This window comes from Parasteatoda tepidariorum, chromosome 1, assembly GCF_043381705.1.
Source record: "Parasteatoda tepidariorum isolate YZ-2023 chromosome 1, CAS_Ptep_4.0, whole genome shotgun sequence".
Taxonomy (NCBI): Eukaryota; Metazoa; Arthropoda; class Arachnida; order Araneae; family Theridiidae; genus Parasteatoda; species Parasteatoda tepidariorum.
The window spans coordinates 99918271-99938483 of record NC_092204.1 but is presented as its reverse complement, the minus strand read 5'-3'; the positions used below and the strand labels follow the sequence as shown (position 1 = coordinate 99938483).

Genomic DNA, 20213 nt, shown 5'->3' with positions numbered 1-20213 from the left:
CTTTTTATTTCGACAACATTGTTTAGTTAAATTTTGTTTTTATTTTTTAAGTTTAAGAATATAATTTTTTTTATAATAAGAGGTAAAATATTTTATTTTTATTAAAAAGTAGGAATAAATCAAGCCAGAAAAAACTACTCATACTGTAACAGCTACCTAAATAATAACCATATAAATGTGAATATTCCATAGAAAACCAATGAATTTAACTAAAAAATGACTTACCAACAAATAGGGAATTAAACCAGTATACAAACACGCTAAAAATTTATTGATTTATACTGTAATATCCAAACGACGGGGTTTTTTTGCAAGTTCGTTTAAAATGTCTTCGACAGCTGGGGTAAATTTTCTATGAATGCTTAAGAGCGCCAATCCATTCATTCTATTATTTCCCGTTGAGTTGCGTAAATAAGTCTTCAAACGGCGCAAAGTCGAAAAGGATCTTTCGTTTGCACTCGTTGAAACAGGTAGAACGACCAATATTTCTAGGAGTTTGAAAATGTTTGGTGTTATATCTTTATTGCACATTCCAAGAGCATCCGCCGCAGTTTTTGGAACACTACCTCCGTCTTCACTAATCCTTTTTAATCTTTTATACCAGAGTTTTAGTTCAGACTTAAGGCTTTCTTTACAGGTATCCAAATCTCCAGCGTAAAATTCCACTAATGCTTCAAAAGCCTTTATGTTTGAAGGTTGGCAAATGAAAGGATCGGCAGGTAGAAGACACTGAAATCCTTTCAAAATATCACGATGCGATACAAATCTTAAGTTTAATTGTGTTATAAAATTTTCTATAAATGGAATAAAAACACTAACTCTGAAATATGTTTCCGGTGTCGATGAGGGAAAATTATCGCGATTTTTCTGTCTTCCTGTTATTCTAGGGATTTGCATGGAAGTGGAAGATCCAATGCTTGTTAGCATAAGAGAAGAAGAGCTGAATATTTCAGAGAATGTTTCAGTGGCATTTTCACGCATTAATTTTAGATCTTTAATGACATCTTCTGCAAGACTCACTGCCTCTATCAAATCTATGCTTGTTTTTTGTAGGTATCTACAGAGATGGATTGTTATGGTGAAAACTTTGTAAATGCACAAAAGAGATATTACGAACTGGCAATTAGATACTGTGCACAGTAAAGAATTAGCCTGGGTAGCTGATTCCTTATCCTTCCATTCTGATATTTTTTGTAGTGTTTCGGCGATAGGCTCGAAAAGTTCCACCACAGCGGTTACTGAGTCGTATCTTTCCATCCAACGGGTTGCACATAGCTGTTTAATTTTCTCCCTCTTAGAGCTGGTTTCCATCTCCTCTATTGCTGAAGATAGGACATACTGTCTTTTTGGCGTATTTAAAAAGTCGTATAATGTTTTAATTGTCCCTAAGCAATTTCTAATGCCAGTTATTTCGCATGCATTTGATACAGCCAAATTGAGGCTATGAGCAGAGCAATGTACATAGAGTGCTGATGGGACAATACTTCTTACGTGGGCTTGTACACCATTAATTTTTCCACTCATTGATGCAGCACCATCGTACCCCTGTCCACGTAACTTTTTTATATCAACTTTCATAGACTGTAATTGGTCTAATATTGTTGTTGCTATTGCTTTTCCGGTTAAGTCATGCACCGGAATGAATTGCAAAAACTGTTCGGTGATGTTAAAATTTTCTTTATCGACATATCGAACGCATAACGATAATTGCTCTATACCTGCAATATCAGTTGTTTCATCTGCAAGAATGGAAAAGCAAGTTGCATCATTAATCTTGCTGACTAGTTTTTGCAGGATTAAAATATTGCAAACCTCAATAACTTCGTTCTGAAATCGAGGGCTGGTATACTGAGCATTTTTTCTGCTTGACTCTAAAATGTTCTTAAGAGTCGAATCGTTCTTACTCCGGAAACGAAGCAATGCCCGAAAATTTCCGTCGTTCTCTTCACCTGGTTGTTCAGCAATTATTCCCGAATCCTTATGTCCTCTTAGAGCGAGACCTTGATTTCCACAAAATAGGATGGTTTCAATGATTGGAGTAATGTTTTTTCTATTTTCTAATTTTCTTCTGCTTGCTGCACTGTCAACTTGTTCATCCACAGGTTTCATCTTTCCAAATAAAATATCGTTTAATGTCCCAGCAGTTTCGATCGATTTTTTGTGATAAAGACATTTCTCGTGTTCAGAAAATCGCTCTACAGCATTTTTCCAGTTGTCAAATTTTACATTGCACAGTTGGCCTAAAGGTTGCTTTCCAGAACCGGCACCACTTGGGGCGAAAAGTACACAAAATTTGCAAAAAGCACCACCCTTAACCTCTGAATATGCAAGCCATTTCCAGCGATAAAGCCATTTGTACTGAAATTTCAATTTTCTTTTTCCTTTTTCAGGAAAAACAAATGCTGGATTGGGTTCCCAAACATTTTTAAGTATATCCAGTTTTTTATCCTCGCATGTATTATCTTCTGAAAAAAGTCCAATGTCATATGGGTGGGAAGTAACACTTTGAGGGCCGCTTTCACATTCATCAGATTCTGTTACGCTAGAAACGTTTTCTTCAACGGAAGTATCACATTTCTGTTCAACAGAAAAACTTACATTGGTACTAGATGCTGTCACCTCACTAATTTCAGGTCGTGATTTTTTCTCAAAGTAATTAAAAATTGTTAAATTCTTGCGTTTAGACATCCTAAAGATCCAAGAACAGCAAAAATATATACATATATATTGGCACAGAAATATCCACTAAGCTACGATCTCAAAGTTTCGAGCTGGAATGAATAACTTCAACGAGCACAGAGTCTCCAAAACAAAACAGATTTAGAAACAAGCTCCGAAGGACAAGCGGCAGAGATAACTCTTAGTCTGACTAAAATCGAAAATAAATGTAACCCCCTTTCATATAATTTTTTTTAACCGCATCTACAAAATTCTCGAATTGTCTCAAAGACGACAGAACGTCTAGGATTCCAGACCTCGCGAATGCCAGCCAGTCTCGAAAACTATCGCGACTGGCAGGTCAGAAAGGAACCAGTGATCGGGGCTCGCCCGTAACAGTATCACGTGAATTTGGTTTCAAAAATACAACCCTATTATAGTAAATGTTTTATCAGTATTCTGAGAAATACCGTGAGAAAAAAAAAGTAGGCATAAGGCAAATAAAAATATATAGTCTTAAAAAATAATAACCCGCATAATTTCTACTAAAATTTTTATTTTTGTCTGTATTATTTTGTAAATTCACTTTGTCTGAGCTCAAGCGGGGGGGGGTTTAAACCCCTAAACCCCCCCCCCCTTGCGTACACCCCTGGGTCAGATATCTGAATCCATTGAAAAAAGGGTACATTTATTCAGAGGAAGTGCGCTTTTGTGTCTGGTATCGTAAACTAAATAATTTCTGCATTAATTAATTAGCAGATTTGAGATAACAGTTTCAAACCATTAAGATGGAGTCCTAGAACGTGAAGATTCGATTGTTAGATCGAAAGCTATTCTGGGTGGTAGTTTTTTTTTAGGTGCTTTTTTTACATATATTTTTCCAAATTTTCCAAAAAAAGAAGCATTTTTTCAAACATTATTAACACATTTAAGTCAGGCAACATATCATTCTTTAAAACAATAGCATATTTTATATGATGATTTTGCTACACCACAATAAACATTCCGAGAGTGTCAATATATACAACTGATTTTTAAGAGAAATAATACATGCATATAAATGTTTCTTCTCACTTAAAGTATAGTTTTTATCATTTATTTAAAGTATTTCATTATTTTTGGAACTTATTTTTCAGTACCTTTGCTTTGAAAACAAATACTTCTTTTGTCAATGCAATTTGTTTACTATTACTATACAGGGATCTGTCTAGGTTTTTCTGAAAGGTACCTATTTTGTGAAAATTTAGACATCATTTGTGAAAAATTAAAAATTATATTAAAAACTCAATACAAAAACATGGTTAAAAATATAGATTTATCGTTTCTTAAGGGATACAAAAGCAAAATTTTAAGAAAAAGTATTTTGTGAAACTACCGTTTTTCCTAAAGTTGAATTTGTGAAACTACCGTTTTACCTGAAATTGAATTTGAGAAGGTACCGCTAAACGGTAGTAAATTCGGCCTGGACAGACCCCTGCTATAGTAATACTATTAATAGTATGTATACTTATAATAAAGCTAATAGTAAGTAGTCACTATCCAACCGCCTTTTTTTACACTAAAATGCGTGAAAAATAGCATTTGTTGTAAGCTTTGGTAATTCCCGTTTACTTTATTTTATTTTTTTACTTTCAGCTTTAAAGAAGAAAAAAAAAATATTAAAAGAAAATAAGAATAAATAAAATTATCATAAAATAGAAATTTTCAGAGATAATTAATTTTTTCTTCTTATGATCATTGTTTAAAGTAAAAATCGAGAAACAATTCGCGAAAGTAGCACTTAAAATTGCAATAAGTTTCAAAAGAAATTGAATTTCGAAAAAACTCAATGCTGAGCTATTTGCTAACTCTTAGAGCATGTTCAATTCTCATCGCTGGAGTTCTGTAGATTGCAGAGTGCCCCGTGTGGTATTACAAGTTTTAAACTTTCATGACTGATTATTATTTTTTATTCCTCTTTGTCAATTTTTCTATATACCTTCATAAGTTTCTAAGAAATAAAGATAACATGCGGCAAAACGAAACATCGAACACTCCAAACAACTCCGGTTCATTTACTATTTTCGAAAATAGAGTGATACTTTAAGAATTTACTTACAATTAGAAAATACAATAGAGTACGGAAAATTCAGGAACGCGTGTTCTGCAGTATTCCCACAACTATTAATCTATTCCAAACAAAATCCCCTTCTTTATGAAGGTGTTACATCTTGAAGGAGGGAGGAAAAGCCCATGTAGGGGGAATCAATTGTGCGTGTGAAAGATTATTATTTTATTTTTTTTCAACACTACTTCTTTAAATTGAGCGTACAGCTGTTTTGAATGTTTAATACCTCATTCTATTGAAGGTCTAAAAAAATAAAAGAAGGGGGGAGGGTAATGTGGATAGGATATCTTGAGTGAGTGAAAAGGGAGACACATATCGAATATGGAATTTAGTAATATTAATAATTTTGAATTACAATTTATTTGAATAAAGAGGTAAGATTGTATTTTTGGATCAAAAGCGCATAAGCGATTAGAATAACTAACTTAATCAGCGAAAAACATGCAATGTACTCATTTTAATTTATTATTTTCAATTGTTTATTATATTCGATCAGTTCAAAACATGTTATTTATGAGGAACGAAAATGATTAAACAGCTATAAGAATTGGGAACTCTTAATGTAAAGTTTTCAGAAATAACTGTTCTGATGGGGTATTACGAATGTTTCAGATAAAAATTTTAAATTTTTTGAAGAAAAAAAGTCGATATTATGATAGATTTTATTCTGATTGATTTAACAACATAATATTGCTGATTCCTGCGAAAACTTCCGAAGTTATTAATTTTTTTCTGTAGCACACATTTTTTGTATCCACCATAACAGCATGCATTAAACTCATTTTTTTTTATCCAAACTGGTATTTTGAGCTTCTGTGTAAGACATTTTCAGTGTTGTTTCAGCTAGTTCATTAAAATTTTGTATATGCATAAATTATAATAGTTTTGCTTGAGTAAAGTAAAGTTTTGGAAATCGAGTAATGTTGTGATCATAATTAATTTTTTAAAAAAAATTTAGAAATTTAATTTTTGAAAGCTTAAGGAAATAAAAAAACAAAATATTTTTTTTCTTTATTTGTCGATGAGTTAAATTTAATCACAGGAGTACACATTTTCTTTGCTCTTGTAAATAATTTTTAATATTTTAACAATTTTTGTACTTTTAACTCTGCACAAAAGTGTTCACTTTTGAAAAAAAGTAGATATTTTAAAATTTTTCACTTTCCTCAAAATAATTAATTTTGAGACATTATAAACATAATTTAGCAACTTTTTAAATACCGTATAAATCAAAACAATCTTATATATGCCATACTTAAAACTTTATGCATACCTATTTGAAACAAATCAGGATTTTAATAATTATTTTAAACTAACTGTGTCCCGTCGAAAAATGTATATAGATATTTTGTGTTTACGTAAACCCATCCCGGAGACCTGCACCCCTTTCATTCTAAGAATCCTTGTCAAATATGGCAGAGAAAAAAAATTAAACACTTTTATGGCTAACAACTTAGTATGTCAGCGTAGAACACAGCGTAGAAACGCAACCGAATTCTTTTCACAAATTTCGGACTGATTGAATCAAAGGTAGAATTCGAAGCATTAAAACCTGTTTGATTGCCGAGGAAAGTTTGAGGATTTGAGTGGTTTGACAGATTTTGCCATCGCTTTTATTTTCTCCTCGATTGAATATTAACTTGTAAACACTAATTTCATTTTTTTAAATTCCATTTTTGGCAATGATTATTTGAATTTATATTAAGGGTAATTAATGTGGAACATAAATATATATTTTAATTTCTGTTTGCTTTTTTTTCTGTTATACATCTTGCAATGTAAAAGCCGGACGAAAATTCGTAATCTAAATATAAATATATTTATATAAAAAAAAATTTTAATGTTATTTTTTTTATAAATTTCTTGTGCTTTTTTATGTTATCAAATATTTGAAAAGAATTTTTATATTTTTGGTTCTCGCTTTGAAATAAAAGATACGTAAACAATGAAAATGTGAGAATTTAAACGCAAGTCAAGTAAAGTGTCAAGTGTCAAGTGTTTTTTTAGTAAAGACACACATGTTAGCAAAAACAGCACCTCACCAGGAACCAACATGCTGGAGCCTTTCTGTTTTCAAAACTCTGTATCTTCTTGTAGTTTTTTATTTTCTGAATTGTTCTTGTCGTTTTTCTACTTGACAAAGTCTTATATGCCGTACTTATATGAGTACACAAGCCTGTATGTGAACAGATAAATAAATTAAGTATGCACAGTAGCATTTTTTTCTATTATTATTATTATTTAATTTAATTTTTTATTGAAGATTTTTAGGAAGTTTCTTAGTAGTTATACAAACGTGTTACTAAAAGTTCCATAGTGAATATACTAAATGCATCTTAGCAAACATTCAAGTAAAGCACCTCTTACGTAACTTGTAACTAAAAATTTCTTAATTTAATTTACTATATTTTTTCATATAATTATTTACTTTTTAATGAAAGGAATTACATTTTCATCCTCGTAGTAAATGGCGCTAGTGAAACTATTCTGTTTAAAAGTTTGGAATGTATTCAACCATTATATGGTTCAAATTTGCTATAACTTTAACTTGGTACTTCTTAAACTTATTTACAGGATGCTGTGTAATGAAATATGAATCAATTTTACACCTTAAAATGGTTGCTTCAAATTTTCCCCCCATTATGGTTTCAGTTCTCAAGATTATGGTTCAGCATTGAAACAATTTCTAAAAGAGTTGGGAACAAATTGTTAACATCCTTGAAATTCGCTGTTTAAAAAATATTTAATTCCCTTAAGTACATTCAACATTAACGGTAGAGCTCTTTAGATTTATTTTTAAAAATTAAATCACACCTCTTATTATTTGTTCGATAGACAATTATTTTTTATCCCTTAAAAACCATACAATTTTTAATAGTTTTTTATCGTTGATTTAAAGTAAAATATTTATATTATACTATATATGAAATATAAAGTATTTTTTTTAAACTTTATTGACAGTTGTTATTTAAAATGATTCCAAGAAAATTTTAAAAATTAATTTAATTTCGCTCACTAAAGACACTCAAACACAATCACTAAACTCTTTAAATCAATAGGACTTGGAGCATCTTTTCAATTTTTGAAGATGAATTCAATGATCATTATTTGAGGGCTGCGTATTCTATTGCTAAATATGCCGTCATTTCTGTTTCTGAATCTACACATAAAATTCTGGTCGAATGGTCTCTAGTCTCTGCTTCGTATTCTGGTTGGAGATGTCCATCGCAGAAGTGGAAGTCAATAAATTAATCCCGCCCTCCATTCAACTACATATGAATATCTTTCTTGAATTAATTATAAAGTCACTGAGCAATGTTCTTTGGAATATTCGTGAGGAACTTTAGAGGAATTTGATGAAAGTTAAGATGTCATTGGCAAAGCTTAAATGTACAACTATGTCTATACAGTATATGCTATAAAGAAGTTTGGTGTATAGTTACCACTATTTTCGATTCTGAAATAAACCAAATACAATTTTATGTACAAAACGTAGGTATCATGCAAAAATGTATTTAAAATTTAAAAAAAAATTTTTAAATAATTAATTCAAATATATTACTAGATATGTGCTTTTTTTATAAACGAAATGATTTTGAAATAATGTCATAAATTTGTTCTAAAGCGCATAAGAATGTGTTGTCAGTAAAAATAAATAAATAAATAAAACTACAACAGTGAAAAAGTAAATAAAAAACGTGACGATATGCACTGTAAATAAATAGTTTACCTCAACACCAAAAATGGTGACAATTATTATTATTATTTTTTTTATGGAGTAAGTTACCCAAAAGTAGTTTAACTTAAAATAAAACACTATTTTTTAAAAGAAAAAAAAACATAAGAAAAAATTTTAGCTGTTTTCGCCGAGTTTAATTTAACATTCATTAGCAACAACTAAATGTTTTATAATTCAGTAAACAGCAATGCTGAAATTCATACTAATGCAAAATGTAATCATTTGCATTACGTAGTCAGAAGTTGCTTATACTTAAATCATATATTGAAAGCTGATTTCGACCTTATACTACTACGCTTTGAGTAATTTTGTAACAGCTGTGGGTACATGAGGGGGAATATTCTCATAAGAGGAAGAAAGAAGTGGGAGTGAGATGGAATAGGGGGGTTATTTTTTTTATTTAACAACATTTATGATATGTAAAAAATCTAGAATTACAGTATTAATATTATTACTAAGCAATTAAAATATTAGTAATTAAAAAAATTATAAATTAGTGAAATTAAATTATTTATTTATTACCGTAATTGAACACCCGACCAAATTCTGAATTTACAACTATCAAAGTCTAACTTTGTTGCTTTATAATTTTGAACCTACCCCAGAAGATAAGAGAACTCCTAGATAAAGAATAGGAGCACACAATTGAACTTTTTGATGGAACCAACCAATTTTAGCTCGACGGTGAAGCAAAATCAATGATCCTTCTATCACTGAGAGTATTTTAAGTCAGCACAGCGGTCGGTGCAAGATGGAATTAGAAAAACTAAATTATTAATATCATTACTATCTCAATTAAAATTTTTGCATTAATAGATTAAACCACGTCCATATAAATACACTCTTAATTTAAACATATCTTCCAAATTGTAATTTTAGGGGGGAAATAATAAATACTTGTATTCTTAAAATTTAAAAATAAGAGCTTAGTGTTGTAAGAAATTCTATTTACCTACTGAGACAAAAAAATATGTTATATAACTCATATATATTGTAATTTTTAATTTTTTTTAAACTATGGAAATACATATTTCCGCTTTTAAAATGACAAGAATGGTCGCCTCGTTCTTTCACCGTGTATCAAAAGGATAAAAGGCTCACTTCACGCGATTAGAATACTTGAAATTTTTTCAACGGAAGCCACCCTAATTTGAAAAATATTGCTTCGCAGTTTATATCGAACGAAAAGCAATATGACTATTCACATTGTCTCTTTTCTGCTTTCCCTCAACATTCCTTACATTTTTTGAATACGGAACTCCACTTTTACCAGGACGAATAATAAAATATTTTTGTGATCTACTTTGGGAATTCTACGAACGAAAATGTTTCGAAAGTGAATACTGAACAAAAAAAAGGTTCAAGCTTAGAGTTAAATAGATATTCAATTTTCATTCTGCAAAAAATTCAAGTTCAAGATATTTATAATATTTGCTGCAAGACTATGCTTTATAGAGTAATAAATTCTAAAACTGTAGGCGAGTAAAGTAAGTAATATGAGTTTGGTTTCTTTAATATTGTTGATCCGCTTGAAGTTTATACTTTCATAGAAACCTCAATATCTGCCATTTTATTGTTCAAATCTTGGAGCAAAGAATAAAATAAATGGGTTCCAGATCCATATTTCTCTTCTGATTTCCTTTTTGCTATCTTCTATATATATGCCTCTTTAAGTTTTAAAATTTATTGTAATGCGTACTAGGAATTATATAAATAAATGCTAAATTTATCATGATTTGGAAAAATTAAGTAATTGATCCTCAAAAATGTGGTGAGACAATTGAATTTAAACATGTAAAATTTGAGGAAAAGTAACAAAGACAGATTGATGTAAGATAAACCCACAAGAATGCATGAGGGATAGAAAATAAATTATGAATCAAATCATCTTAATAAAGTTACATATTAATTCTTAAGTTACATTTAAATTGGCTGAAAAGTGATAGTAAATAGCTTTGATAAAAAAAAACCGAATAACCCAATCGATCTATTGAGTCATAAAACAAAATAGAAAAATTTAGAAAAGAAACAAAAAAAGCATAAATAAATAAATGCATATTAGAAAGTAAGGTAAAGACATTCTTGTGAGTCCAATGTTATCAGTGCTAACTATTATATAAACCCAAAGATATAAACACATGGCTACTTACCCAACATGACGACAATAAAGCATTGCTGCATCGAATGTATGAAAAAATAACAGTTCATGTGTGATATACTTTTATTTTGTTTTTCTTATCGAGGTAAAAACAATTGCGAAACGGATGATATACAGAGGCACTTTTGAGAAACAGTCACCAACACATATATAACGGAAGAAAAAAAAAACAATTCACAATTATTCCATAGGACATGAAAATATATTCATTAAATTTTATGATGTTATACACCACAACACCGAAAACAAACTCCCACTTGGAAGATATGCTTAAATTAAGCGTGTATTTAAGCGGAGAATTAAAATATACATTTTCAAGCTTGCAATTAAAACATAATAATTATCTGTAAATGTTACTAATTAATAATGAAATATGCAGTAGTTGAACATGTACATCGTTAATTGTACAGATTAAGAACCAGTTTAAGTTTCAAAAATTGAAAGTTAGTGAAGAAACCCATAAGCAAGAAAATAGAGTTAAAAGGCAAAAGTGAAGCAAATTTTAAAAAAAAAAAAAACACAAGTTTAAGGAGAGTATGAACTTGTGATAAATAACATTATCACAACGCACAATGGTCGTAAATATATTACTTAAGTTAAGCATCACTGACTGAGGTTAGCTAGCCAGTGGATAATAACTTTTATCATCCAGCGAAGGTACTGAGGGTGCGGGAAATCGGTTCTAATTTAACTATTTTACAGCAAAGGGCACCTAAGCGGGAGAGTCATCCCATTTGTAGATTATTTAAATTGTGATGGCATATCTTCAGATTATTCTTAGGGATGAATTGATGAAAATAACATATTCTATCATGCATACTCTGTATCATTTTTATATTTGTGAAAGAGTTTAAACAAACCTTTAGTTTAAAATGTGTTCTCAATCTAACACTAAAAAATTATTTATATGTAAATTATTAATAATATGTATAAATGGTGACAGGTTTAGTTAGGTAAGTATTAGGCCCACACGTGATTGCCTTAAATTTAATTGAAACTAAATGACATTTTGAACCGAGAAATAAGTAAGGATATTGTATATTGCTATTAGTAGTTACCTTACTAAACCCGCACCATTTTCCCTAACAACTTAAATAAAATTATTGACAATATTATTAAAGAAATTTTTCTCGGATTAAAACCAATAATCAACCAATTTTAGAATTTATTAAACAAAATAAAATTAATTCTTTTCCGAATTTTAATTTCCAAGATCTCTTCAATAGCATTCCCCTTTCTAAATTAAAATATGTTCTTTTGAGTTATTACTACAATTTTAAAAATATCCCTAATTGCGATTTTGATAATTGGGTAATATTAGCCTTATCAATAATTATCTTTACAACGGAAACCATATTTTTATTTAAATTGACGGTATACCACAAATATCTAATTTTTCAGCTCTCTTAACTAACTTATTTTTACGCTATTATGAAAGGAATTATACTCTTATTATTAAATTTGTTTTTTGATTTATAGATGATTTAATTATCATTAACTTGCAAGATTATACAATTTTATCAAATAATATTTACCCCGAGGAATTAATCTTGCTTCGATGATAATACTAATTTTAATTTTTTTGGATTTGGGTATGAAAAAAGAAGAAAATACCTGCATTGTTGATTTATAAGATAAAATAATTGATTTTAATTTTAATATAAATAAACTAATTACTTCTAATTCTAATGTTTCTAAAAACATTTATTCAAATATCATTTTCAATCAAATGATTAGAATTAAAAGAATGCGCAGTAATGTTTATTTATCTAAAAAATTATTAGACAAACTCTTTCAAAATTTGATAAAAGAAAATGGATATCCAACTAATGTAATTAAGTACTACATAAAATCATTAAGTTAATTGTAAGTTATTATTATTAATAAATTTACTGAAAACGTCCTTGTGAACTAAATTTATTTTTTACGATATGCAAATCCAAGTCAGAAAAGTCTGTGCAGACCGGGTAAACTATTATTTTTTTTTAAAATAAATGTTCTTTAAATTATTTAAAATTGTATAATTAAATATCAACCTTACTAATTATAAGCATTAAATTATCCACTATAATAATATTACCTTTCGCGCATCCATTTTCGGATCAATCCAAGGTAACAAACAAATCAAACGCGCTTAAGTGCTGCAGTAAGAACTCGCCATAAAATTTCCTCTATTTACGCTTCTATTTTAATATTTTGCAATCCAGCAAACAAATTACGAAAATATTTTAAATCATTCTTGAGAGATTCCGGTACGTGTAGGTTCATTTGAATTCGCTTTATATTTTTTTTTATGTAATTTTCTTACATTTGTGGTGGTTGGTTAATATTCAGGAGACTAATCATTAGAGTTTACCTTGGTAAAGGAGTTTACAATTCTTTATTATTTATTGACATACAAAATATTAAATATAAAGAAGAGTAATATAAATCAGCACAGCGCATCATGCTACAGAGACAGTTAGGATTCCTCTGGCGAATGAAAAGTTAAAGTTCAAATTCTTGATCGTAACTGTCGCGGTTACTATTAAGTTGAGTTAAGGCCAGGATAGCCTGGTTGGTAGGTCACTGGGCCCATGTTCAACAGTTCATGGATTCGATCCCCGCCGGCCGAAGACTCCCCGTGTAGTAAATGGTGACCTGTGCACGTTAAATCAGTTGAGTCACGAACTCCTCCATGTTCCTATAACAAATCAATACCTCTGGGGGTACTTATCCAGCAGATTCCTTGTCTTCTGGATTGGTTCAAAATTACACGGCTGTGGAGTTGAACATTAGCAGTCGTAAATCAAAAAAATTGAGTCGGCTGTTCAACGATAGATATTAAGTCGAGTCGCCGCAGATTTTCTTTTCTTTTTTGGCTTGATATGTTTTATTTCGTACATTTTTTGCTTAATTTGTTCCATTATCCCATTTTAATATATCCTATTTTAATAGTAACTTTCCTATTTTACATCAAGTATTTTAATATGGATGCTCATCATACTATGGTATTGATTTATTTTACTTTGGTTATATTAATAAAATATTAGAAAGCGCTTCTTTTTGAGGATATAATGGGTGATGACGAGTTTATATCTTTTCATTATTTTGTTTTCTGACTTTTTAATATTTCTGTAAACGAATTTTTTTGTTTAAATATTTTAAAAAATATTTTTTCTTCTCTTTTTATTAATCCTTATTTCATTATTTTCCATGTTTTCACTATATTTAATTTATTTTATGAATTCTATATACTTGAAACTTATCCGCAGTAAATAAAACTTTGTTTTCTAAGTTGTCTCTTTGTTCTTTACATTGTTTTTCTGAAGTTTTTTTTTTTGTTTTTCCCTCTTTTCTTCTTTATTTTTTATCATTATTTTGCCATATATATATTTACATATGGCTCAAATCGTTCCCGAGAGGTGGAAAAAAGCAGGTCACAGGAACCAGGCTATACGTGAATAATATTTATTTTGGCCTCTTCATGAAGAGCTAGCATCCAAATGACACACAAATCGAAGTGTTCTCGTTTCAAATGAAAATTAGGGAAAAGCTTGCAAATAGTCCCGTAATAATGATTTGTCTTAGGGAATAAAAACTTGAGTAATTGTAATTGGTCTATTATATAGGACCAAGGAAAAGTGTGTTTCTCACTGTTAGCGAAAGGAGAACTATAAAATGTTAATTAATGAATATCTTGAAACCCAAAATAGATTAAAAGTCAGGATGAGAATATTAAAATGTGAGAAAGTGTTTCAATAATAAATTAAGAAGGGGATTTCGATCAAGGAATGTGAGGCCACAATTGGCATTACATATTTATTTCCCATCCTATTAAATATCTTTCATTACTTAAGCTTATTTTTAATTAATTGAATTAGATTTAAAATAAATCAAAGACTTAAGCTTCTAAAACGAAGATGAAATATTTATTTCTTGTATCGATCAATGTAACGGATACTTTTTATTTCATTACTAGGCAGACTTATTAATTCATTGTCGCCTAATCGAAAACGAAAATCTATTCACAACTTTTTATTCTAATTTCTAACTGCAAAAATGTTTCAGTTGCATGGTTGTAATAATTCTCATAAATTTGTTGGCGACTCGTGATCGCTAAGGTATTCTTTTATACTCAATATTGATATGCTGGTTGGCTTTATTTTGGCTATGAAATAAAAATTTAAAAAAACATTGCCCCATATATTTTTGTTAAATATTTACAAACGCTAAAGTTTTAAGTATATTTGAAGCGTCGGATTTTCCAGAAAAAAGGGACAACATACTCCTCCGAACCATATTTTATCAGGTAATATTCGTTTTTTTTTTTTATAAATTTAATTTTATATTCAGCATGGAAAAGCCATTCATCATCACCATTATAGTTGGCCAGAGAGCATAATGTAAGCCAATGTCTTCCTCTGAAGATTTCTCCATTACGATTTCCGAGTTATCTCTGATCTCCAATTATTTTCATTAATTAACCATTAAACCATTAAAGAATTGAATTTAATATAAAATATAAATAAAAATTTAAGTTAAGTCTATTATTAAACCACATTAATTTTTAAATTATCAACATTAACAGTAGAAGTACAAGGTCTTTAACCTTTTGCTTTTTTCCCACTTTTCACCAAAGCGATTTTTAACCCAAATAATGATAATTAATGACATGCACATCTAGGCACAGGGGTTCTCCAAGGGTCAGTTTGTGAGGGAAGGGATTTTATCTGGGGAACAGAATCCTTTTCTCCAGGAAAAAATAACTTGAAAGGATTTTCCCCTTTTAACTATACTCTACTATATATTCTCATTTCCATCGCCATCATTTTATTGATTAGTTACATTATTTGTTGTTGGTTATTTGTTATTTGTTGTTGGTTTAAAATACACGCTTCGGAACAGAGAAAGATCAAATTTTTATATTTTCATCCCTTGAAATAGGACATGAATCTTAACCTTAACCGAAAGAAAGAGAAATATTGTCTTTTTTTCTTCTTCTTCTTTTTTTAATGACACTTCAAAATTCTGACTGTTCACAGTTTCCAAATGTACCCTGAACAACAAAACAGAATCTGTCAATTTTAAATCATTGCGTATATAATAGTTATTAACTCTGTTTAAATACAAAGAATTACTCTTAAAATTGAAGGAATTTATAAAATTTTCTCTGGATACTTCTTCTAGAGTTTTAATTTTAATATATATATTCTAAAAAATAACTAGCAAAAATTGAAATAAGGAAAGAAAGAAAAAATTCGTGCCCCCTCAAAATTGTCTTCTTTCTACGCCTATGGATAGCAATGTCTTTTTCTTTGAGTATTTCTTAATGCCCCCCAGGTTGGGGAAGCATAACTTAATATTGGTCTGATCCACATGAGGTAAATATGCATTTTCGCGTTAAGAGCAATTTTACTATCGCTGTTCAGCAGAGGTTTGAGAGCTTGATATGCTGCTTCGGCTTTTTGGAATGTGCAATTTCGAATTTAGAGAGCAGTTGAAGGTTATTCCTAGATATTTTGGTTTAGAAATCTTTGGGATTTCCTCGTTTAAAAGTATAACTTTCTCATATTGTATTATTTTTCGTTTATAGAATTTTCTAATAACTAGAAGATTGGATTTAGAGATGATAATTTTCACTTTCCACCTGCTACACCAGCTTTCGATTTCTTTAATGTTATTTTGCATCTTCTTAATTGCATGATTTGTGTTTATTGATCTGCTTATTATCGCCGTATCATCGGAGTAAAATGCTGTTAAGTTGGCTTACGTCATTTCTGTTAACTGGGAAAAATCGGAGCAGTAAATTAAAAAGAGTATCGGACCCAAAATTGAGCCTTGAGATATTGAGTCTTCGAATTGAGGAGAAGTGGTCGTTAATTTTTATTGAGATAGATTTGCTATTTAGATAATGCGGACTATATCGTTTGGAATACAGTCAAACCCCGCTGTAGTGAACCTTCAAGGGACCGACATTTTGGTTCACTATAACCGGGGGTTCACTATATCCGTTACACATGCAAATTAACTAATGATTCTCAAACTCCTCCCTTTTATTACACATCATTCTAATAAATGAGTTAAGAATATTATGTAGTAGTAAAAGATGCGTTATTTTTCATTACTCTTCGTCTTGCGTGCAAAAAAAAAAATTTGTATTTTTTAGGTGATGAGCAATCCTCAAAATCAGATATGAAAACACTTCCTGATTCTCAGATAATTTTTCCTGAATTTCTGTTATTCCGCTATTTAAACCTGTCTAATCTGCCATTCGAGCACATAAAAGTTGCCTGATAAAATCGCTTAGCAAATTCATGGACATTTGTCCAGATACTGGAAGATTGCGGCTTCTTCGAATGGTGAACCACTTCAGTAATGCTTCTTCAACATCCTTGTGGTCCGCTTTTCTCAACTTCTTTCTGCCATCGAAATTTTTTTCATGAGCAGAAATAATTAATTGCCCATTTTTCCATTTGTTATAAACTACAGATTTGGATAGTTTATATTCCCTGCAAATATCAACTTGATTGCATCATTTTCAATTTTTCTGATTATGTCCATTTTATCATCAATAGAGAACGTTTTACGTTTACTGGTCGCCATAGTTAAATTTGAAACACTTGTTTGCAGTTTTTTTTAACTGAACTGAGAGCAAGGAGGATTTGAAATGAGGGCCTTATCAACACATATTAGTGTCCAAGCCTTTGACCAATTATGAATAATTACTCATTCCCTCTGACAGAAAATGCATATTGATCCCACTGACACCTTATAGGTGCATCATCTGCCTGGGTTGGAAACATCTGCTTGGTTTGCTTAGGAATTGGAGAGTGAAATAAAAGAAGCAAACAAGAAAAAATGCTTATCGCTACATTCCCCTCTATAGATGGCTTTAAACACTGGTATATGCATTTATTTTGAAGTAGAAATTTCAAACTTATCACGAAAAAAAATGAAGAAAAAAACCAGTCGAAGGCAGAAAAAAGTTCATTATATCCAACTTCCTCACATTTTTGGTTCACTATATCCACAAAAAATAACATTATACGTGCATAGCAATGTACCGAACATTTCGTTCACTATATCCGGGAGTTCACTATAAACCGTGTTCACTACAGCGAGGTTTGACTGTATTATATTGCATAACTTCGAAGATTAGGCCAATATGCCATACTCTGTCAAAAGCCTTTGCGACGTCCAACATGTCCAGCTAGTGGATAGTTTTTTATAAAATCCTTCACCAATGAACTCCAGTATTCTAATTAGTTGCTTCGTCGTGGATAGATTTTTCCCGTTAAGGAGGAAATTGAGGAGGGGGTAAAGTCTATTTAGAAGGATCCTTTCCTTTCCATGATTTTTGATAAGTAGTTTTCAGCATGGAGAATCATTTTCCCCCGGCTTTGGAAATAGTGGCGTGTTTGGAAAATAGCATAATTTAAGGCTTGTATTAATAATATTTGAGAGTTGATTAATTCTTGAGATGGGTAGGATCATTGTGTTTATCATACCCCGGAGCTTTCTTCTTGTTAATTTTTTAATGATGCTTAAATTCTCTTCATTATCAGTGCTATTCATTGTATTATAACGACTATTATTAATATAAGAGTTGTACGTACAGATGATTTGTTTGTCTGAGTTGTTGTCTGAGGGTTCTTTATTAGGGGAGAATTGTTCTTCAATATAGCTAGCGAAAATTTCTGTTTCTTCTTTATCAGCATATATTTCTCCATTTGATCTTATGTTATAAGTGTTTAGAAGTTTTGTGAGTTTTAAAAGATTTTATCATCTTCCAGGCAGAGTTGTCACTTGTATTTTAGCTTATGACTTTCTCATTTCATATTCCTTGTCTATATTCGGTTAATTGTTTACTTATTGATTTCTGTAAACTATTTATTTCAGTTTTAATGCTTGGGTTTTGAGGGTTCTGAAATTCGTTCCTCAGTCTATTTTTGGTTTTTAATTAGTTCCCTTATGTTTCTGGGGATGAATTTATAATCAGATCTGGCTTTAATTTCATCGGTGGCTTTGTTATATACCGTATTGATGTCCATAGTAAAAATTTTAATTTCTTCCTCAATATCCTCTTTAGTATTGATGGGTTTGTTGAAATAGGATGGGTTTATCATATTATTGAAGAGCAACCAATTAATCTTCTTTCTGGTTGTAATTTTTTCTTCTTTATTAAAACATGTAGTGGTGATCGCTACTGAGTTCATGAAGTACTTCTAATGAGAAGGGAGCACTTGAGTTAGTCATCAATATATCGAATATAGAACTATTACTGGAATGGGAAGTAGGTTCTTCAGGTGCAAATAGATTTAAATTAAATTTGTTGATTAGGGTATTTAATTTCCTGCCCATATCAGTAGTATTAGAACAACCCCAATTTTTATGTTTAGAATTTTGTCACCAATTAATCAATATTAATTGGGAATAAGTCCTTGATTAAATCCACTTTGATTTGGTGGCCCGGGGGGGGGGGTTGCACATACTTGTAATTTTAAATTTCCTGCTATTTTGAGCCCCTATGCTCTGCACAGCCAGTCCTTTTAAGCGATTGGGAAGGATGGGTGTCTAACACAGGTTTGAGGATGAAAACTACATGTAATCGGGGATAGGAGAGATCCTCTTTACTTTCTTTGAATAGTTTTGGGGTTAAATAGCCTTGGGGTCATCTATTGGGTGTCCCAGATTTCCCTATATTCTACCCCTCATATTACCTCTTGAGGTTATAACCTCAACTATAGTCTTCGCTCTGTCGTTCCTGTTAAAGTCTAAGTGCTCTGAAGGGGTTTCTAGGTTAGATGAGCTATAGCATAGGTTCCCAAAGTGGTCCAGGTGCACCCCCTGGGGTCCGTAGGAGACCACACGGGGGTCCACGTAGACGTGAAAAGAAAACAGGGGTTCACAAGTTGCAAATGGGGGTCCACGAAAAATTTTCTGGTTTTCATAATAAAGAACAAAACTTTTGGCTTGGATTTACCTTAAAAACTTTGCAAAAATTTTGAAATCGGACACTAAAGGCGAATCGATAGTCCTGAGTGATTTTTTTTTACAGAAAAATCTATTCCATTTACAAATATAATTTCGGTGGCAGACGATGGAGCTCCTGCCATGTTCGGGTGATATCGTGGGTTTATAAGCTATCTTAAAAGAATAATACCAGGACTAATTGCAATTCACTGTGTCATCCACCGACAACACCTTGTAGCGAAAAATTTGAGTGATAGATTGCCCCAATCGCCTCAATTCATGATTAACGCAGTTAATAAAAAAAGAAGCAATGTTTTGAATACCCGTTTATTTGCACTATTGTGCGATGAAAGTGATGAAGATTTCCAACGACTACTCTTGCATACTGAAGTACGCTGGTTGTCGAAAGGTGCATGCTTATCGAGATTTTATTCACTTTTCGAATCAGTGATAGAGTGTCTGGAAACTAAAACACCAGATTTAAAAGAAAATCTGATCAAATATAAAGCGGATATTGCGTACTTAACAGATTTATTCAGAAAATTCAATGACGTTAACTTGCAGTTACAAGTGGACATCCTTAATTTAATAAAAAC

General features: G+C 30.8%; 1 protein-coding gene across 1 annotated transcript; it reads right to left on the bottom strand.

Annotated features, from left to right (window-relative positions):
- Positions 1-276: 276 nt before the first annotated feature.
- On the bottom strand, positions 277-10661 carry LOC122272062 (zinc finger MYM-type protein 1-like). The gene is made up of 3 exons (XM_043055086.2): positions 10655-10661; positions 6808-6941; positions 277-2577 (listed from the first exon to the last, which is right to left on the bottom strand). Exons 1-3 carry the CDS (start codon positions 10659-10661, stop codon positions 277-279), a joined length of 2442 nt encoding a protein of 813 aa, XP_042911020.2.
- Positions 10662-20213: the final 9552 nt, after the last annotated feature.

What these genes read in the sequence shown, in the direction of transcription:
- LOC122272062 (XM_043055086.2), bottom strand. An exon ending in CTCCAGCATGTTGGTTCCTG is followed by an intron (nt 2,578 to 6,807) that starts GTGAGGTGCTGT and finishes TCTGTTGAACAG; the next exon opens with AAATGTGATACTTCCGTTGA.